The sequence below is a fragment of the Mauremys mutica genome, chromosome 6, assembly GCF_020497125.1.
Source record: "Mauremys mutica isolate MM-2020 ecotype Southern chromosome 6, ASM2049712v1, whole genome shotgun sequence".
NCBI lineage: Eukaryota > Metazoa > Chordata > Testudines > Geoemydidae > Mauremys > Mauremys mutica.
This window is the reverse complement of record NC_059077.1, coordinates 41,856,405-41,876,948: the sequence shown is the minus strand read 5'-3', so window position 1 is coordinate 41,876,948 and position 20,544 is coordinate 41,856,405. Positions and strand designations below refer to the sequence as shown.

Below are 20,544 nucleotides of genomic sequence, written 5' to 3'. Positions count from 1 at the left end.
AGGAGTCTTGATAATATGTATATTTAATATAAAAATTTAATTATTTGAAAAAGCTTATAATTTAAATTTAAACAAAATCTATAATGTAATATACAAATCCACCTATCGTGATCCCTCTTATTCTACCAAATGCCACTTAAGTTTCCCTTTCATTACTCTGTAGAAGTGTTTCATAGATCATATGCAAACCCTTCCATAGGAAACTTTGCCTCAAACACAAACTTTTAGTTCTGGATAAGAAGTGCTTTAAAAACCCCTTTAATCTCACAGCAAGAGATCAACTATTTTACAAAATAAGCTTTTAAAGGGCAAACATACATATTCACAAAACAGACTAATCAAGTTATACTTTTCTTCACAATTACGTTTGTTAAATTATGAAAGAACTTTGGAGAAATTATGCAACATGATCTCATTCTAAATCTCGTCAAGATGCAGACAATAAAAAATTTCAAAACATTTGACAACCCTAGGGATGTACATGAAAGTTATTTTATTCAATTATTGTGTGTGGTTTCAGTATGTCTCAAATTGCTAAAACATTCTAGAAGTAGCATGTAACAAAGTTTATTTCCACGTGTCCACTGGAGACCCAACATTTTATTTATAAATAACAAGATATGTTAAAGTTAAGATTACATTCCTTGCTGATAAAGTAAAGTACAGTATTTACACAATCCACAGTCTTGTCTGTATAAATAGTTTATCTACATATATTGAACATTGGAAATAGTTGAGAGGAAAAATGTCAAGAGACTTCTTAGTTTGACTTGGCAAATAAAGTTAGTAGTAATCTTGCACATATACCCGTCTGCATCATCTCTCTCTCAGATGAAATCTTTAATTAACACTTGACAAAAAGCAGCTCCCATTTTGGCTGAGCATTTTTAGTAATCTGATGATATCATTAATAAAGCATCTGTCAACATATCAAAATTTCAGAATTATCTGGATTTCTAGAACTGACAGTGCTGCTAAGAGGAAACATAATTACACGTGCATCTCTTTTAACAATTCAATGAAGAATTTGCAGTGTGATACTCTCAAGGACTTGATCAAGGAATAAGATTAGATAGCTTTTGTTTTCGTTTTTGGGTGAATTATAGTGCTTATAAAAGTGAGACACTGATGACTTGTTAGAGACAGGCCAGCAGTATAAAGTAGAAAGGCCTGTGCAAGCTTCTTCACACAACCCTAACCAATGCACTTCAGTCCAGACCAGCTAGTCTGGTCTTTTGCCTTTGTTGAACCAACACTGCCAATCTTTCTATACTACAGTTTGTGCTGTGATTTTGCAGCATGGCTATCCAGTAGGCTGATGAAACTTGTTTGACTAAGGCCAGATCTCAATAAAGATTCAGAGGTGATGTTCTAGTACATTTGGTCACTGTGCCTCCTAGCAGTGCAACGTGACTTTAAAATATACATACTCTTAAAACATAAGCCATCCACAATACATTATTTGTGAAAGCACATTAACAAATGGCCAACATCCCTCATTGCTTTTCAGTTCTTGTGTGCCATCAAAGATAGTCTTTCATTGCTTTCCCATTTTAGAACTGAATTTGGTAATCTGCTAAAATCTAGAAAAATGCTAGAAGTGATGATTAAGTAGCTAAACTAGTGTATAGCAACCTGGTCAACCTATAACATGGTTACAGTAAAACCAAAAATCTTAAAAGTAAAATGAAATCTTAGTCAACAAATGTGCTAGCCTAAAAGGCAGAAATCTCCAGAAGTTAAGGCAATTTCATACAGTACATTGTTTAAGGATTCACTCTATCCTCAACTTAGTGTTAGTTCTCTGGACTATACATTTTCCTATAGGAATAGACAGCATGGGATGTTTTATACCATATTAAGTGATTCATCCCCTTGTCAGACCACATTTATGTAAAGAATTACTGCAAAGTTCAGATTACTTGAAGTAAAACACACGTACATGGCAACACAGGCTGTCAGGGAGACAAGCGATTCAATGAACTGCTTTCATCTCCTGCTGCACTAAGTTTGAGTGTTGTCAGCTTCCGAGGGGGATGTTGAGGACTCTTACGAAGGTTGTCGTCCATCTACAGGAAAGAAAATGGAAGCTGAATCTGGCATACCGAAGAACACAGATGCATGCCAAGAGCCTGCATACTGGGTTTCAGTCATGAAGGTTTGTGTGAGTGGTCTCACCCTGCTATTTCTGCTCTCAGCCCTGGTCATAAAGGATGCTTTGGTTCCTCTCTCATCCCTAAACTCCTACTTGTGCTGAGATAGCTATTTATATCATGACAGATAAGAGGTGGGACAGTTATGTGGGCTCTTCCTTGAATCATCTAACTGGGAGCATTGAGGGAATGCTGTGGCTCACCTTCTCCAAGGAAGTACCTAAGTTTTATGACAGCCAAATTCTGTTGGATCAAAAGTCATACAGCTGCCAAATTCAACTGGCGCATTAACCTGCTCAGCACCTGAAGCAGCATTCAGCACCTTGCAGAAGTGTATTCTTTAATTTCAGAAGTGCTGCAGAGCAGTTGGAGGAATTTCAATTAGCTAATGATTTATAAAATATATTCCTAAAAGAGCATGATAAGAACTTTTCAAAGACATATTAAAAGCAATCTCTGAATAAAAGGATTTTAACTTCCCAGAAGAAATAAATGGAATTTGAAACACTCCACATAGAACAGTGCATAAAGTTCAGCAAATATGCTACAATCAATACCTAATGCAGGAAATTCTCCACATTATTCATGAACAAACCATTTGATACACTGACATTTTTCTCTGAATGTTATTTTCAGTCACATCTGGGTAGCATTTTTTAGTGAATTAATATGCTTGGTGTCCTCAAATATTTTCCCCAGTAATTTAGTTCTTATGAAAGGTTCTGACAGACAGCCTTGGAAACAAGTGCCCTTTACCAAGTACAGGACAGACAGGGGAACTTCTGACTGACCCATTAACTAAAAAACCAAAAACTCAACAAGCATTAGAAGGAACAAATGTGGGATTAAAAATACAGGGTGAGTAGGGGAAAGAAGGAATGTTCCTAGACAGGGGATGACAAGTCGTTACATAGAAGACTCTTTGGGTCTTCAAACCAAAAGGAAAGGGCTTAAATGGATGTCCATACGGAGCAAGTTCCACATCTTAGAGGACACCATGAAAAAACTTTGTCAGTTGCCGATTTTACTGGTGATAACAGAAACCATAACAAAAGGGGTAGTATCAGACTGCAGCAGATTTGATGATGTGGATGGACATCTCTAGATTGCTAAGACTATTCACATAAGGCCCTGAACAGTTACATGGGAAGGACTTTTGGTCTCTAGTTCAGATGGATTATCTGAACTGCAGGCCTGACAGTGAAAAGCTACCTCTCTCATTACCAATTCTTATTCAGGGAGAAGTCTAGATTATTCATAGGGACATGGTTAACACAATTCTGCTGGTTGACAGCATTTATTCAAAAGAAAACTGCTGACATACGTTTGGAAGATGACAAGATTTGAAGCAGGGATTGTGTATTTTACATGTGTGTATAGTGACTAGCACAATGGGGCCTTGACCCGGGAATGAGGCCTGCAGGTGCTACTGCATCACAAATAATACATACTCCTATTAATATGTTGTGTTATCCTTCAACATTTGAACACACAGTATTTCCTTTGTCAACAGTACTGCTTTGAATACAATGAAACAGTTACTTCGGAAGAACAAGAATTTGTTACTGGTTTATTTTGAATTATGACATTATGTTCATGTTTTTCTATGTAAATTGCCTTAGCAAAGAAACAAGGAAAGAAAGAATTTGCATTGTAAAGTTACATTGATTATTTAGGGCAAGTCTACACTACAAAATTAAGTCAACCTAATTTACATCGACATACAGCCACCACAGTAATTGAATCGGTTTTACACAGCCACACTGTGTTTCTTGTGTCGGCAGTGCATGTCGTCAGTTGGAGCACTTGCACCACTTTAACTGTCAGTGTGGGGCATTGTGGGACAGCATCTGAAAGGCAGCAACAGTCGACGTATGCACTGGCACTGTGTCGACCTAACTACATTGATTTAAGTGCTACACCTCTCGCAGAGGTGGAGTTAGGAAGTCGGTGTAATGAATGAGTTACATCAGTGGGAGCTACATTTTAGTGTAGATGCTTACAGAGTTAGGTCAACATAAGCTACCTTACATCGACATAACTCTGAAATGTAGACCAGGCCCCAATATGCAAGAATAGCTGGGAACAACAACGAAGTCACAAGAACTAATGGAAAATAAAGATGAAGAAAAATAACCTTTTCAATCAAGTTGGATTCCTTATTTACAAGCTGTGTGAGTTTCTGTAGATTTGCATCTACCGTATCCTGTCCAGATGGAGAGAAGCCTAAAGCATCAAAGCAGAAAAGATGAAGATTGAAATGAAATTTAGAGGAGCTTCACAAGTCTCTTGCAATGCTTTTTTGGACAGAAAGATCATGCAGTTTTTCACCCCTATAAACAGGTCTTTATTAAAGAAACACTTTGTATTGCAGACAATGTTGTAGCCTTTTGTTTCCAAAATGAAATCCTGAACCTGAACTCCTATGTAGATATAGATACACCCTGCTAATTCTTGACATGCTTTAAAGGAAAGAATTAAGTGGTTCTCAACCCTTTAAAAACCATGTTACAACAACAAAAGAAAGTTTCAGGATCCCCCCTTAACTCAAAAAAAAATTGGGATTCTTCTCCTCACTCCATCTAGCCATAAAGAAGACAGAAGGGCCATTTGCACAGAAGTTTGACAGCAAAGTTAAAGCCATAAGCAAGATTTGCAATAGTCAAATACTTAGGGCTTGTCTTCACTACCGTGCTGCTGCACTGACGCAGTGGCGCTGATGTAGCATGTCTGGTGAAGATTCATTACATCGACAGGAGAGCACTGTCCCATCGACGTAATTACTCAACTCAACAAGAGGAAGAAGCTATGCCAGTGGGAGAGCGTCTCCCGCCAACATAGTGTGGTGTAAACACCGCTTTAAGTCGATGTAAGTTATGTCGCTCAGGGGGGCAGTTTTTTCACACTCCTGAGTGACGTCACTTACATTAAATTAAGCAGTAGTGTAGACCAGTGGTTCTCAACCATGGGTCCGGGGACTCCTGAGGGGCCAAGAGCAGGTTTCAGGGGGGGCCGCCAAGCAGGGCCAGTATTAGACTCACTGGGGCCTGGAGTAGAAAGCCAAAGCCCCACTGCATGGGGCTAAAGCCCAGGGCCCTGAGTCCCACCAGCCAGGGCTGAAGTCGAATTTGAGCAATGTACCTTTGGTGGCGCCCCTGTGGTGTGGGGCCCCAGACAATTGCCCTGGTTGCTGCCCCCTAACACCAGTCCTGACTTTTACATGCAGAAAACCAGTTATTGTGGCACAGGTGGGCTGTGGAGTTTTTATAGCATGTTGGGGTGGAGAGGAGGGCCTCAAAAAGAAAAAGGTTGAGAACCCCTAGTGTAGACAAGCCCTTAGACTTTAAAATGCAATGCTAATCTTAACTTGTACAAAGTGGTTGAGAAGTTATGAACTCACCTCTTTTCCTTTCCCCATCCCAAGTCATTAGATATTTTATGTAGGATTTCTAGACTGACTAGACAAGATTATTCTTGTACAACTGACATTGGTAACCCTTTATCTACTGTAATGCAAGAGTACCCGTTTCCTTCCCAGATATATTCCATGCCTTTTATCCCTTCCCTCAGCCTTCCAAAGAAAGGGAAACCTCCCCCACAACACACACATCTAACACTATATCAGCTGGCAAATCAGAAGAGGTAATATCAGTCTGGCTTTTTGAGTTTTTGTCAGTACTGTGTTTATATCTACATCCTAACATGAAATGCTGATGTACTGATGCCTCAGGTTGGGTCATCTTCAGGACTGAACCTGGGACCTCTGGATCTAAAAGCATGAAACTCTACTGCTTGAGTTAAAGGACCAGATCCATTGGCAGTCGCAAATGGGAAGCAGTAGCAAACTCAAACTCTCACATGATCTTGTCACTAGAGATGGGATAAAGACCCACACTATGGGTCTTGGTGTCGCTTACATTGGTAGGTTGTTTTCTAGAAAAGGAAAAGAAATCTGACTGTGAAGGGGCAGATTCTAAATTCAGGAGGAAAAATTGGTAAATAAGGGCCAAGTGTTGTCATCCTTTATTAAGCAAAACCTCCCCCTGATGTTAATGGGAGAACTGCGCAATTTAAGGACCACCAAATTTGGCCATATAGACTTATGTTATCTTCTTAACCCAAAGGAGATGTCTGTTTAGGCTACAGGAACAAAGATGAAGAGGAACAATCCAGTTTCTCAGTTTCATACATCAGAATAACAAATGTAGATTTGTTCCCATTTCCAAAAACACCTCTACCTCAATATAACGCGACCTGATATAACACGAATTCAGATATAACATGGTAAAGCAGTGCTCTGGGCGGGTGGGGCTGCACACTCCGGTGGATCAAAGCAAGTTCGATATAACGCGGTTTCACCTATAACGCGGTAAGATTTTTTGGCTCCTGAGGACAGCGTTATATCGAGGTAGAGGTGTAATATACGATAAGAGAAAGGGGCAGGAGAAGCTACTTAAAAATGTTAAACAAATGTTGTTGTCACTCCACTGTTCAAAAGCATTACTTTATCCTACTATACAACTTGAGAACTGATCATGACTCAATTTCTTCTCCACGACCTCAACATGAAAAGCCACAGGCCAAAGTTGTAGCTTTGTAACTAATATAGTTTCAATTTGGCATGCAATGGAAAGAAGCATCCTTCTTTTGAATATAGTATACATGTTGAAGAAGAAAAACAAACATGACTTACCTGTAATGTTAAGTCTAAAGTAGCCACTCAGGATGTCATCACAGAAGCGACACAGGTTGGAAAGCTGTTTCAAGTGCTCTTGTAATTGGACTCTAGGGAAGTGCACTTTACAAAGAGGTGCGAGAAAACCAAATACAAAGGCATCTAAGGTTGTAGGCCTATAGAGAATGTAAAAACAGACAAAACAATGCAGTACTCCATAAACCACTTTCTGAGCACACACCAAACAAATGCAAAGCACAATTTAACCAATTATTCTGGGACTCCATCACACCATCAGCTGGGTGCACATCTACTGACTTTAGAGCTTCTGAATTTGAGAGGGCCCTACAAGCTCAAGCAGCATAATTTCAGAATTAAAATTCAGCCCTGCTTCCATGTAGGTGTTCAAGTCACATTACAAACCATTTCTTACACCACCTCTGGAACAGTGTGGTCTCCTGTGCAGAGACCAACTGAACAAACTTTATGCAGGGAAACAGAATCCGCTCACAGGCCACAAAGCACTAGTACATCCAGCACTACAGCCCATAAATAGAAGCAGGCAGCAGTTGACTAAGTGTGGAGGGATCACTGCATCAATTTAGATAACTACCACACCTTTGCCCCTCCCTTTTCCTGATTCCAAATCACCCAGAACTACTTTGGAGAGAGCTGCTGAGCTAGCACACTTGGGATGTCCACCTGCACAGTAGACCTCCTGTGGGTACACTGTATATAGGGCCTTCCACACTTGGGGATTGAGGCAGCATGTGGCAGCCAAAATTGGGAGTTTGCTACAGTTAAAGTGGATGGGCCTGGTTTTAATTATCTTGTTCAAGCAATGGCCATCACCAGCAAAAGACATATAAATAAGTGGAGAAAGCACAGAAGGTTCTAGTGAAAAATCATCATCTTTGGTTCACCAAGACCCCTGTCTGACATGAACCTCTTGTGGAGCAGCATGAGACATTCTTGCAATTAATCAATAATGTTAGAGCATGCAATATGTGAGATAACTATCAATCATAAAAAATACACTCACGTATTTCCAAAGAAAAACTGAGATGTTCCCAATCTGTTTGATAGAAGATTTAGGCACTCCTTGGCATCTCTGTATATCTAACAAGAGAAAAATTGACCTAAGAGCAATAAAAAGTGGGAAGACTAGTATGCAGAACAGCGTTTATCATTACACAACGTAAGTCTCCATTTCAGTTCTTCCCCTTGTCAGTACCAATTTGTGACCTACGCTACTCATAAAGCAAAGCATACCCGTGCTTCTACTTCACTCAAACTGTAAAGTGGAGGCTCTCCCCTCGTCAGCAGGATCCTGTTAAGTGCTTCCCTGGACATCTTCCCAGGTAGATACAAACTCAATGGAAACGGAATCCTTGAAGCAAACCACGGCTTTGTCACAGTACAGTAATTTTCAGCCTCGACCCAGAATGTGTGCAGCTGTATCAACATAGTGAAGAACATGAACAAGAGTTAATAGGAATTCTAGTGAAAAGAATATGCTTCTCTTTATAAAGACTGTGTAAGGTTCTCTGTTACACAAATAATAGGAATTTTCATAGTATTAAAAAAAACAAGCAGGCTCCTTACTAAATTATATTCCCACACACAAGGCATTAAGAGACAGTTAAGGCTGTAACTATGCTCCTATTAAATTAAGACATTAGGACATTGTAGTTAATGCATAACATTCAAAGTGAAAGTTATGGTGCAGTGTTGATGTCATAGGAAAAGATTATATCACTATCACACACTATATCCTTCACTGAGAAACAAAATGAGGGAATGGGTTTGAGACAGTTACAAAACTAAATGGGATGAGGAAGATATTGGTGTTTATTTCTCTCAGGAAGTAGATGAAAGTGAAGAGGCTAGGTTAAAATCAGCACCAGTCTGTGAGATTTGGTAGACCTGTAGTATGGTAGGTAATGGTTTCCTGTTCAAACTGGAGCCAAAGTCATACAACTCCAATATAGAGGTAATCCTAGTAGCTACAGAGTTCTACATCTTTACTGTATTTCACAGTATGCTGGTGAGGGCTTGTGGCCTATGGTAGATGTGACTGAGGTATGGAGGCTACTGGTGGACTGTTAGAATGTGGATATTAATAGAGTCAGAGTTAAGGTTGTTAGAGAACCTTAACTTTGAATCAGAGTAGCAGCCGTGTTAGTCTGTATCCGCAAAAAGAACAGGAGTACTTGTGGCACCTTAGAGACTAACTAATTTATTTGAGCATAAGCTTTCATGGGCTACAGCCCACTTCATCAGATACATAGAATGGAACATACAGTATACAGTTTTCTGAAAAGGTTCAGAAAAGGGCAACTAAAATGATTAGGGGTTTGGAGAGGGTCCCATATGAGGAGAGATTAAAGAGGCTAGGAATTTTCAGCTTGGAAAAGAGGAGACTAAGGTGGGATATGATAGAGGTATATAAAATTATGAGTGATGTGGAGAAAGTAGATAAGGAAAAGTTATTTACTTATTCCCATAATACAAGAACTAGGGGTCACCAAATGAAATTAATAGGCAGCAGGTTTAAAACAAATAAAAGGAAGTTCTTCTTCACACAGCGCACAGTCAACTTGTGGAACTCCTTACCTGAGGAGGTTGTGAAGGCTAGGACTATAACAGCGTTTAAAAGAGAACTGGATAAATTCATGGAGGTTAAGTCCATTAATGGCTATTAGCCACGATGGGTAAGGAATGGTGTCCCTAGACTCTGTTTGTTTGCCAAAGGGTGGAGATGGATGGCAGGAGAGAGATCACTTGATCATTGCCTGTTAGGTTCACTCCCTCTGGGGCACCTGGCATTGGCCACTATCGGTAGACAGATACTGGGCTAGATGGACCTTTGGTCTGACCCAGTATGGCCGTTCTTATAGTAAGGAGATATATATATATATACACACACATACAGAGAATATGAAAAGGTGCGAGTTGCCCTACCAACTCTAAGAAGCTAATTAATTAAGAGAAAAAATTTCTGTAGTGATGATCAAGATAGCCCATTACAGACAGTTTGACAAGAAGGTGTGAAGACACTTAACATGGGGAAATAGATTCAATGTGTGTAATGGCTCAGCCATTCCCAGTCTCTAGTCAAACCTAAATTGATGGTATCTAGTTTGCATATTAGTTCAAGTTCCGCAGTTTCTCGTTGGAGTCTGTTTTTGAAGCTTTTCTGTTGCAAAATTGCCACCTTTAAGTCTGTTACTGAATGACCAGAGAGGTTGAAGTGTTCTACTGGTTTTTGAATGTTATGATTCCTGATGTCAGATTTGTGTCCATTTATTCTTTTGCATTGAGACTATCCAGTTTGGCAATTTGATAGCTGCTTTCAACTACCTTGCCCCCCCAAATTTTTGGAAGCAGTTAAAAGTACTGTCAAAATTGGGCCTAAAAAAGGAAGTAAGTTGCAGCTATAACTGTGGTGTGACTGCTACGTCTCCACAGTCAACACCAATGACCATCTCCCATAAGAATCCTTTTGGAGCAATGCATGCTGCCTAACACCTTCACAGATACAAATATTTACTAATAATGTATAGCCTGCTCCATTCGGTGTCTGAAAGCGTTCATCACCCTCTCTCTGAAAACCAAGTTCCTTTAAAATGTCTCACATTAGGCACTATTTAATTATTAATCACTTTTTATCTTGACCATCATTCTATGTTTGTAGATGCTTACCACAGCAGGAAGCAGTTTTTCTTCAAGTAGTGCAATGTATGCCAGTGTGTCAGCTCCTTGTTTTGCAGATAGTTCATAATCAGCATTGTACTTCTGTCAAGTTAAAAGACACACGCACAACACACACATAGCGTCACATGAACATTCTCACACAAAAAAGAAGTCCCACAACTGGTGACTTCTGTAGAGCTAAACAGTTATTAAGCAGGTCAAGTAACCAAAATAATTTTAAGTCCTTCAGTCTAAGAACGGAAAAATGTATACCTACTGAAGTTTCCTTCCTTTAATCACCCATACCCGCTACGCTAAATCTCTCCCTGCCCAACCTCTCTACTCCTTCCAGTATCCTCAGCCTCCACTGGGGAGGAAGGTCCAGAAAAATAGCCTGCCTTTAAGTGCTTTCCAAGCAGCAGCAGCAGAGTAAAACAGCTGTAAAAGTATTACTTAGGTCCCAATACTGTACTGAACTCCTCCAGCAGATAGCTCTCTCAATTTTCTGTAAAGCCTCATGCACATATGGTGATGTATAAAGAATAAACCAAAACACTCTTTAATTTGTTATTTTTCAAAGTTACCGTTTTAGAAATGTAAACAGTCTGAGTGCTAAAGGTACCATAGACCAAATTCTAGACTCAATTACACCAGCATAAATTTGAGTAATTCTACTGAAGTCAACAAATCAATTCCATTTAAGTCAGCTGAGATCAGAATCTGACCCCGATGTTTAGCCTTATAGTACACTGCACAAGTTCACTGCACAAGGAAAGAAAAGAGAAGTGGATATATGTATAAACTATTCTGTACCATTCCTGGTTTCTAGAGCAGAAGTGAGAAATGTCTCAAAGAATGTAAGGCTAATTACACGCAAATTTATGCAGGTACATATTTGTTCCTTTTAAAAGGTGACCTGCAACAGATTTTTTTTTAAATGGGTCTTGTGCCCACTTTTTTATCCTCATTGTATAAAGAGGATTTGGAAGTTTGTTTTGTCAAAAAGAGACAAGTTTAGACATATTGGGAGCGTTAATGCTTTTCTTCCCAGTTTTTGTGAAAGACCTCTTGGATATCTCAGAGGATGCATATTGTTAGTTCTCACACTTTGATTGGAAAGAGAGAGGTATTGAATCTCTAACCAATGTCTTTTCTCCAAGAGGTTCCTAAGTCATTGATGTCTAAAATTCTTGGGGTTAACACCTATTTAACAGTGTGATTAAAAATTCTTTCCCAGCTCCAATTCTCAGCTTTCACTCTCTTAATTCTTCTGATGTCATAATATCACTAACTTTCTAGTCATCAGAGACTCTTCCAGGCTAGACAGGAACTGAATTTCTAATGTAAAAACAAAGCAAGGGGAAAAAAAAAGAGAGACAATACCATTTTAGGCCCTCTTCCTACATTATAAAGACGGAAAAACTGTACTAACCAACTCCCACCCTTTGCAGATTACTTAACATTCTAGATGTAGCTCACCAAAAGTAAAACTGTACATTGCCAAAATGTGCATCACTAAAAATGATTCCAGATTTTCTTTGTTTTGCTATCCAAAAAATCCCCACAGCAGATTAAAAATAATAGCGGTTTTAAAGTAAAATAAAAATTTCTGTTAGAGTAATCCAGTTATGTAAAAAACTTGATATAAAAATGTGATCTATAAAAACCAGCAACATTAGAAAAAGATTAGCTATTTTAACACTTAATATACAACTCAGGCTGGGTCAGCCTGCTTAATGAAACTTTTGTTGTTTGTTTTATATTTAAACCTTAGAAGGGTTAAGGTTAATCTTACTTAAACAGCTAGCCATGGTCCACACTCCGCCACCCTTATTTATGCTTGAGAGGCAATTACTTATGAGTAATCAAAATGAAGTGACCTAATGCTACTCTACGCAAGTAAGAATTGCAGAATCGGGCTTCATGTTATTAGAAACCATCTATATGGATATTTACAGATAAATATTGAGACACAGGTAGAAATGTTACATGATAGAGGAAAAAAACAAGTTGCAAATTAAATCAAACTGAACTAAACCCAACACTTCTCTTTAGCAAGTTAGAAACCCACCTGTTTTCTTAAGAAGTTTAGTATTTTTGCTGGCTGAGCAATAACTGTGTCTTCTGATATCAACACTGGCACATCTCCTAAGAAGTGAGAATTATACTGTCAATAGAATTTACACCGGACACTTTCAGTCTAATTTGAAATGGGCCCTAATCCAGCAAACACTGATGCAAGTGTTTAGCTTTACATAACAAAGAACTTAATTAAAGTTGTGTGTGTGTTTGCACAATCAGGGCCATAGTTAGCACAAAAAAGAATCCAAACAAAGACAGGACCACATCACAGTCAGACTGAAGTCAATGGCATATGCTGGGTGCTTGCATCCGAAGAAGTGGGTATTCACCCACGAAAGCTCATGCTGCAAAACGTCTGTTAGTCTATAAGGTGCCACAGGATTCTTTGCTGCTTCTACAGAACCAGACTAACACGGCTACCCCTCTGATACTGGGTGCTTGGCACTTTTGAAAAGCAGGCTACTTCTTTAGGTACCTAACTGTAGATTCCTATTTGAAAATTTCAGCCTGTAAACCTACAACTTGTACACACAACTAGTCTGTTAGCCCATTCTCTCATCTTTCTCCCCCATTTGTTTTAACCCTCAGTAATGTCTTGCCTTAAACTAGGGCCACAATCTGATCTGAGCAGGCAGATCCCTGCACCCTTATGGAACCTCACTGACTTCAATGGGACTCCTCACAATGGTGTGAGGGTCCACCTGAACACACCAGATTGCAGGATAGGGGTTTAAGACTGTAAACTCTTTGGGACAGCCTACAGCAGTGGTCCCCAAACTGTGGGGTGTCCCCCAAACATTCCGGGGGGCATGGTGAGGCCCAGGCCAGCCCTCTTGGGAGAACAGGGAGGGAAAGCCACCCAGCCCTGTTCTGCCTCCAGCTCTGCAGGTCCCAGACCTGCCCCCAGAAAAGGCCCCATCTCCCAGCCACTGCTCTGCTCTCGGCCCTGGACTCAGCCCAGGCCAGCCCCCACAGGGGGCGAGGAGGGAGTGCCACACAGTTCCACTCTGGCTCTGCCCCAGCCCTGCCCCCAGCTGAGGCCCCAGCTTTGGCTTCTGGCCATGACCATGGCCTGGCCACAGCCCCACTCTCAGCCACGACTCCGCTCCCACCTGCAGCTCTGCTGCCAGCCCCAGTTCTGCTCCCAGCTGCAGCTCCAGCCCTGGTTCCCAAGGGGGCGCATACAGATTATATTTATGCGGGGGGCATGACCTTAAAATGTTTGGGGACCAGTGGCCCACAGAGTCTATCTTATAGGGAAAGGAGTCCAGGAGAGCTGGCTGTATTTTAAAGAATCCTTATTGAGGTTGCAGGAACAAATCATCCCAATGTGTGGAAAGAAAAGTAAATATCGCAGGCGACCAGCTTGGCTTATCCTTGCTGATCTTAAACACAAAAAAGAAGCTTACAAGAAGTGAAAGCTTGGACAAATGACCAGAGAGGAGTATAAAAATATTGCTCAGGCATGCAGGAGTGAAATCAGGAAGGCCAAATCACACTTGGAGTTGCAGCTAGCAAGACATGTTAAGAGTAACAAGAAAGGTTTCTTCAGGTATGTTAGCAACGGGAAGAAAGTCAAGGAAAGTGTGGGCCCCTTGCTGAATGAGGGAGGCAACCCAGTGACAGAGGATGTGGAAAAAGCTAATGTACTCAATCCTTTTTTTGCCTCTGTCTTCACAAATAAGGTCAGCTCCCAGACTGCTGCACTGGGCAGCACAACATGGGGAGAAGGTGACCAGCCCTCTGTGGAAAAAGAAGTGGTTCGGGACTATTTAGAAAAGCTGGACGAGCACAAGTCCATGGGGCTGGAAGTACTGCATCTGAGGGTGCTAAAGGAGTTGGCGGATGTGACTGCAAAGCCATTGACCATTATCTTTGAAAATTCATGGTGATGGGGGGAGGTCCCAGATGCCTGGAAAAAGGCTAATGTAGTGCCCATCTTTAAAAAAGGGAAGGAGGAGGATCCGGGGAACTACAGGCCAGTCAGCCTCACCTCAGTCCCTGGAAAAATCATGGAGCAGGTCCTCAAGGAATCAATTCTGAAGCACTTAGAGGAGAGGAAGGTGATCAGGAACAGTCAGCATGGATTCACCAAGAGCAAGTCATGCCTGACTAACCTAATTGCCTTTTATGACGACATAATTGGCTCCATGGATATGGGGAAAAGCAGTGGATGTGTTATTCCTTGACTTTAGCAAAGCTTTTGATATGGTTTCCAACAGTATTCTTGCCAGCAAGTTAAAGACGTATGGGCTGGATGAATGGACTATAAGGTAGATAGAAAGCTGGCTAGATCGTCAGGCTCAACGGGTAGTGATCAATGGCTCCATGTCTAGTTGGCAGCCGGTATCAAGCGGAGTGCCCCAAGGGTCGGTCGTGGGGCCGGTTTTGTTCAATATCTTCATTAATGATCTTGAGGATAGCGTGGGCTGCAGCCTCAGCAAGTTTGCAGATGACACTAAACTGGGAGGAGTGGTAGATACACTGGAGGGTAGGGATAGGATACATAGGGACCTAGACAAATTAGAGGATTGGGCCAAAAGAAATCTGATGAGGTTCAACAAGGACAAGTGCAGAGTCCTGCACTTAGGACGGAAGAATCCCATGCACTGCTACAGACTAGGGACCAGATGGCTAGGTAGCAGTTCTGCAGAAAAGGACCTAGGGGTTACAGTGGACGAGAAGCTGGGTATGAGTCGACAGTGTGCCTTTGTTGCCAAGAAGGCTAACGGCATTTTGGGCTGTATAAGTACAGGCATTGCCAGCAGATTGAGGGACGTGATCATTCCCCTCTATTCGACATTGGTGAGGCCTCATCTGGAGTACTGGGTCCAGTTTTGGACCCCACACTACAAGAAGGATGTGGAAAAACTGGAAAGAGTCTAGCGAAGGGCAACAAAAATGATTAGAGGGCTGGAGCACATGACTTATAAGGAGAGGCTGAGGGAACTGGGCTTGTTTAGTCTGCAGAAGAGAAGAATGAGGGGTGATTTGATAGCTGCTTTCAACTACCTGAAAGGGGGTTCCAGAGCGGATGGATCTAAACTGTTCTCAGTGGTACCAGATGACAGAACAAGGAGTAATGGTCTCAAGTTGCAGTGGGGGAGGTTTAAGTTGGATATTTGTAAAAACTTTGTCACTAGGAGGGTGGTGAAGCACTGGAATGGGTTACCTAGGGAGGTGATGGAATCTCCTTCCTTAGGGGTTTTTAAGGTCAGGCTTGACAAAGCCCTGGCTTGGATGATTTAGTTGAGGATTGGTCCTGGTTTGAGCAGGGGGTTGGACTAGATGACCTCCTGAGGTCCCTTCTACCCCTGATATTCTATGATTCTATGATATTATATATTTGAACAGTACCTAGCACAATGGGACTAGATTTGGTTGGGTCTTTATCTGCTACCGTAATACAAGTAAATAAGACTCTTATTATTGAACCAGAGTTTTGGAGAATTAGATGAATTTAAAATATTCTTTCCTTACACTTACTTGTTAAAAAATACAGACTTTATGAGCAAATATGTTAAATTGGTTCCTGATGTAATTCACTCAAGTCAAGGAGATATACCAGGGATGAATTTGGCCCTACAAGTCATAAGGGGCCAAGTTCTGTGTGGATATAAGTGATACACAAGCTAATCACGTGACAGGTAGAAGTGGCCAATTAGTTTAACTTGCACTGATTTGGTTTCCAGAGTTGTGCAAAAGGAATGCAATTTACATGCCAATGGTGAAGGAAATAAACTAGCAGGAGGGTCCAAAATAAAGGCCCCTCTAACATCTTATCTTAAACTCACCTCTTAGTTGTATTTCTCATACACCCTCCTTTTGATCCACCTTTGTGCAAATTCAGCATGGTTTTGCACATTCAGATTGGTGCAAATTATACTTGATGCTTACACTCATCTTCCAACCAAGTTACACCTAATTTAAAGGAACACTGGTAACTTGATAATCTAATTTCCATTTGAAAGTTCTGTGGCTACTATTCTGAATAGTAACAAATAACCTCTAGCTATACTGTGCTGAAAGATTAGAAATTTTTTATTTTTTTCTGATTCAATTTGTTTACTTTGTGTGTTTGACAAAACTATAGGTATAGTCAGTTTCAGTGTTTTGTTGATTGTCAGTTGTATCAAATTTACATAGTGATCCAGGACATGCTATTTATACCCTCCAGATAGCACTTTACTGTCATACAATTTCCAGGCTTGATGTTGTAAACATATTTACATTCATGCTTAACTTCATTAATGTGAGTAGACCCACTGAAGTCAAATAGATTACTCGCATGTGTAAAAGTTTGGCATGTACATACAAGTGTTTGCAAGCTCAGGCCTTCATTCGTAAAATGGCTAGTGTGTCCAGGAAAAAAATTTACAAAAGCAAATACCTTTTGGAGCTCTCCATGAGTTATCAATAGCATTCACTTTCACTGGAGCACCAGAAAATCTGACATAAGCCTGCAATAAAAGTTGCATTAAAAATTCTAGTCAGCATTTCCAAAAAAACATGTGATCTCTTTAAGAATTGATATCACTAAGCTAGAGCACTTATGGGTAGCCATGTTGTTATTGGTACATGATCTAAACTTCATTATGCACATTCAGTGTATTTTTTAACAGATAGATGACTAACATTAACCCTTTTGTGCTAAGAGTTAGAATTTCTTGCTATAACTTGTATTTATATTAATTGCTAAAGGGTTGGTTTAGGCAGTTTCAGGCAGCGGTGGTTAGCTAGAATAATTTTTAAATGTCAGAATTTTTCTAGGAAACTATGAGACCTTGGCTACACTGGCACTTTACAGCGCTGCAAGTTTCTCGCTCAGGGGGTGTGAAAAAAACACCCCCCTGAGCGCTGCAAGATACAGCGCTGTAAAGCGCCAGTGTAAACAGTGCCCCAGCGCTGGGGGTGCGGCTCCCAACGCTGCAAGCTAATCCCCACGGGGAGGTGGAGTACGTGCAGCGCTGGGAGAGCTCTCTCTCAGCGCTGGCGCTGCGACCACACTCACACTTCAAAGTTTTGAGTGTAGCCAAGCCCTTAGGAATAATGTCCTGGCAATATCAGTGCCATACTGCAAACAGATAATACAAGTATCCAAATTAACCCTATGCTGTAGAGAGACCTTGAAATTATGTGACTAGGCATTACTATGGGCTTTAGAGCAGGGGTGGCCAACCTGTGGCTGCGGAGCCACATCTGACTCTTCAGAAGTTAATATGAAGCTCCTTGTATAGGCACTGACTCCGGGCCTGGAGCTACAGGCGCCAACTTTCCAATGTGCCCGGGGGTGCTCACTGCTCAACCCCTGGCTCTGTCACAGGCCCTGTCCCAACTCCACCCTTCCCAGCCCCTCCCCTGAGCCTTCCGTGTCCTCGCTCCTCCCCCTCCCTCCCAGAGCCTCCTGTACCCTGCGAAACAGCTGAACAGGAGGTGCAGGGAGAGAGGGGGAGGTGCTGATCGGGCTGTCGGTGGGTGGGAGGTGCTAGGAGCCAGGGGGGGGGGGGGGAGAGGAGAGCTGATGGGGGGGCTGCTGATGTATTGCTGTATCTCTTTGGCAATGTACATTGATAAATTCAGGCTCCTTCTTGGACTCACGCTGGCCACCCCTGCTCTAGAGACTACATGGAAAAAGACATGGCAGCAATTCACTACCTCCTGACCATGCAATCTCACCTGTGCAAGCTCAATGACTTCCGGGGAGCTCTGCGACGGTGTAAAAGTCCACCAAAGCAGATCAGATATCAGGATTAGTATTTTAGGTTGTGAACTCCTCAGACTGCCATTTAGGTTTAAAGAAATAATTTTCCGTACTGAACACTCACCAAAGTCACAGAAGTGAACAATAATGTTGCTACACTTCAATTAATGGGCTTTTTGCTCACCTCTGGCAATAGCACTTGCCAGGGAAGGCAGCATCGCTTTCCTGTAGCCTACACAGAGTCTCATGCTAGGTATAAATAACGCGCTATTCGGTATCAGGGAACCGGCCGGCGGCATGAACCGAAACACACGTCAGACACAGGCCAGTGGTGGAAGGGAACCGAACCGCTTCCCGGAGTTATTTCAATGGCCACAGCCCGGGGTAGGATTTCCCGCGGCCGGGCAGGGCACCGACGGGGCTCTAGCCGGGGGCCGCGCTGCAGCGGGAGCGGAGGCCGTTTGCGATCGCCGAAGGCAGCCGGCTCCGCCGAAACTGAGACGGGAACTAGGACCCTGCGCCCGGCAGCTGCAGCGGCAGAGCCTCCCCAGCGCGGCGCCAGCTGGGGCCATCCCGGTCCGCGAGCCGATCGGGCGCGAGCTGCTTCCCCTCCCCACCTCCCGCGAGCTGATTGGGTCGACCCCCCCCCCGGCCGTTACCATGACAATCAAGGACTCCGTGTGCACGGACGGCAGCCCCCAGTCGCCTCCCCAGCAGCTCAGCTCCATGGGAGACGCCATCTTGCCGCGGCCCTTTGCCCCCGGAAGCGCTCGCTCGCGCCTTCCGGCGGGTGCTGTGCGACGCGTGTGGCGAGGGGCGCTGCTGGCGCCCAGTGGAAGGGGTCTTGCGCGCGGGGTGCAGCGCTAGCGCGTGTCGCGGAATTCTGGCCGTCGGAGCCCGCGCACAGCGGCCCTGCCCCCACCTTGCACCCTCCCAACACAGCCTGCGCCCAGCCGCCCGCTCCGGAGCTGCGGCGCCCGGCCACGGGGTGGGAACAGGGAGAGACCCTCTGCACCGCAGAGACATGGCTGCTAGTGCAGCCGGGTGCATGAACCCGCAGCTCCGCAGGCCGGGTGGTGCAGTAGGGCTCCAGGGTGGTGGTACAAGCTGGGGTGGGGCCTCGAATTTCCCTCTCTCCCCACGTCTAGTTCAGTGCCCTCGGCCCCGCCCTGAGCCTCGCTGTCAGCCCTCAGCAGCTAACACAGAGTATGTCCGCAGAGCCGTTGTTAGGGGCGCTGGCGTCAGCTGGCTGGCCTGTGTTAGGGCTTGGCTACACTGGAGAGTTGCAGCGCTGGTGGTGGCTTTACAGTGCTGCAACTCACTCACTGTCCACACTTGCAAGGCACATACAGCGCTGTATCTCCCTGGCTCCATGCACTCCCTATCCGTGGCCCCACGAAGTCGCGGGACCTCCTGGTCAACCTCCTCCTCGCCCTGGCAAAAATGGCCATCTACGCGACCAGGGAGAGGCGGTTGGCCAATGGAGACTCCTGCGACTGTGGGGCTTGTTTCCGATCCTTAGTCCGCTCACGTCTCCGGGCGGAGTTCCTCTGGGCGGCGTCCGCTGGCTCACTTGACGCCTTCGAGGAGCAGTGGGCGCTGTCCGGGGTTCTCTGCTCGGTGTCACCGTCAGGCTCCCTTCTTATGACCCTTTGACCGCACTCCTGTCCCTGTTCTTTTATTAGTTGTCCCCCGCAATTAGTGGGTTTCTGAGGCTCTGTGGCACCTCCCCTTAGGCTGGGGGGGGTTCCGTTAGCATGGGGCGGGCTCGCCCGCCCCATTTCCTGGAAACCCAATAGATACAGCGCTGGCTGTACTCCACGTCTGCCTGGGGAAAAACGACTGCAGCGCTGGTGATGCAGCGCTGCTCCGCCAGTGTAGCCACCAAAAGCGCTGTTATTGGCCTCCAGAGGTATTCGGAGGTATCCCAGAATGCCTGTTCAGCCACTCTGCTCATCAGTTCGAACTCTACTGCCCTGACCTCGCCCTTTAAATGCCCCGGGAATTTTAAAAATCCCCTTCCTGTTTGCTCAGCCAGGTGTGGAGTGCAATCAGTGAGTCTTTCCAGGTGACCATGCCTCCACGCGCCAAGCGAGCCCGAGCATGGAGCAATGGCGAGTTGCTGGACCTCATCAGTATTTGGGGGGAGGAAGCTGTGCAGTCCCAGCTGCGCTCCAGCCGTAGGAATTACGATACCTATGGGCAGATATCAAAGGCCATGCTGGAAAGGGGCCATG

The 20,544-nt window shown here is 43.5% G+C and overlaps 1 protein-coding gene across 2 annotated transcripts; it reads right to left on the bottom strand.

The window, feature by feature from the left end:
- Positions 1-478: 478 nt before the first annotated feature.
- MTX3 (metaxin 3) lies at positions 479-19,083 on the bottom strand. 2 transcript variants are annotated; one of them, XM_045022429.1, is made up of 9 exons: positions 18,967-19,083; positions 16,997-17,066; positions 12,596-12,672; positions 10,534-10,626; positions 8,101-8,283; positions 7,871-7,947; positions 6,847-7,004; positions 4,291-4,379; positions 479-2,069 (listed from the first exon to the last, which is right to left on the bottom strand). In XM_045022429.1, exons 1-9 carry the CDS (start codon positions 19,045-19,047, stop codon positions 1,959-1,961), a joined length of 939 nt encoding a protein of 312 aa, XP_044878364.1. In that variant the 5' UTR covers positions 19,048-19,083; the 3' UTR covers positions 479-1,958. The 2 variants fall into 2 exon arrangements, with proteins under 2 accessions (XP_044878364.1, XP_044878365.1); XM_045022430.1 differs by lacking the exon at positions 4,291-4,379.
- Positions 19,084-20,544: the final 1,461 nt, after the last annotated feature.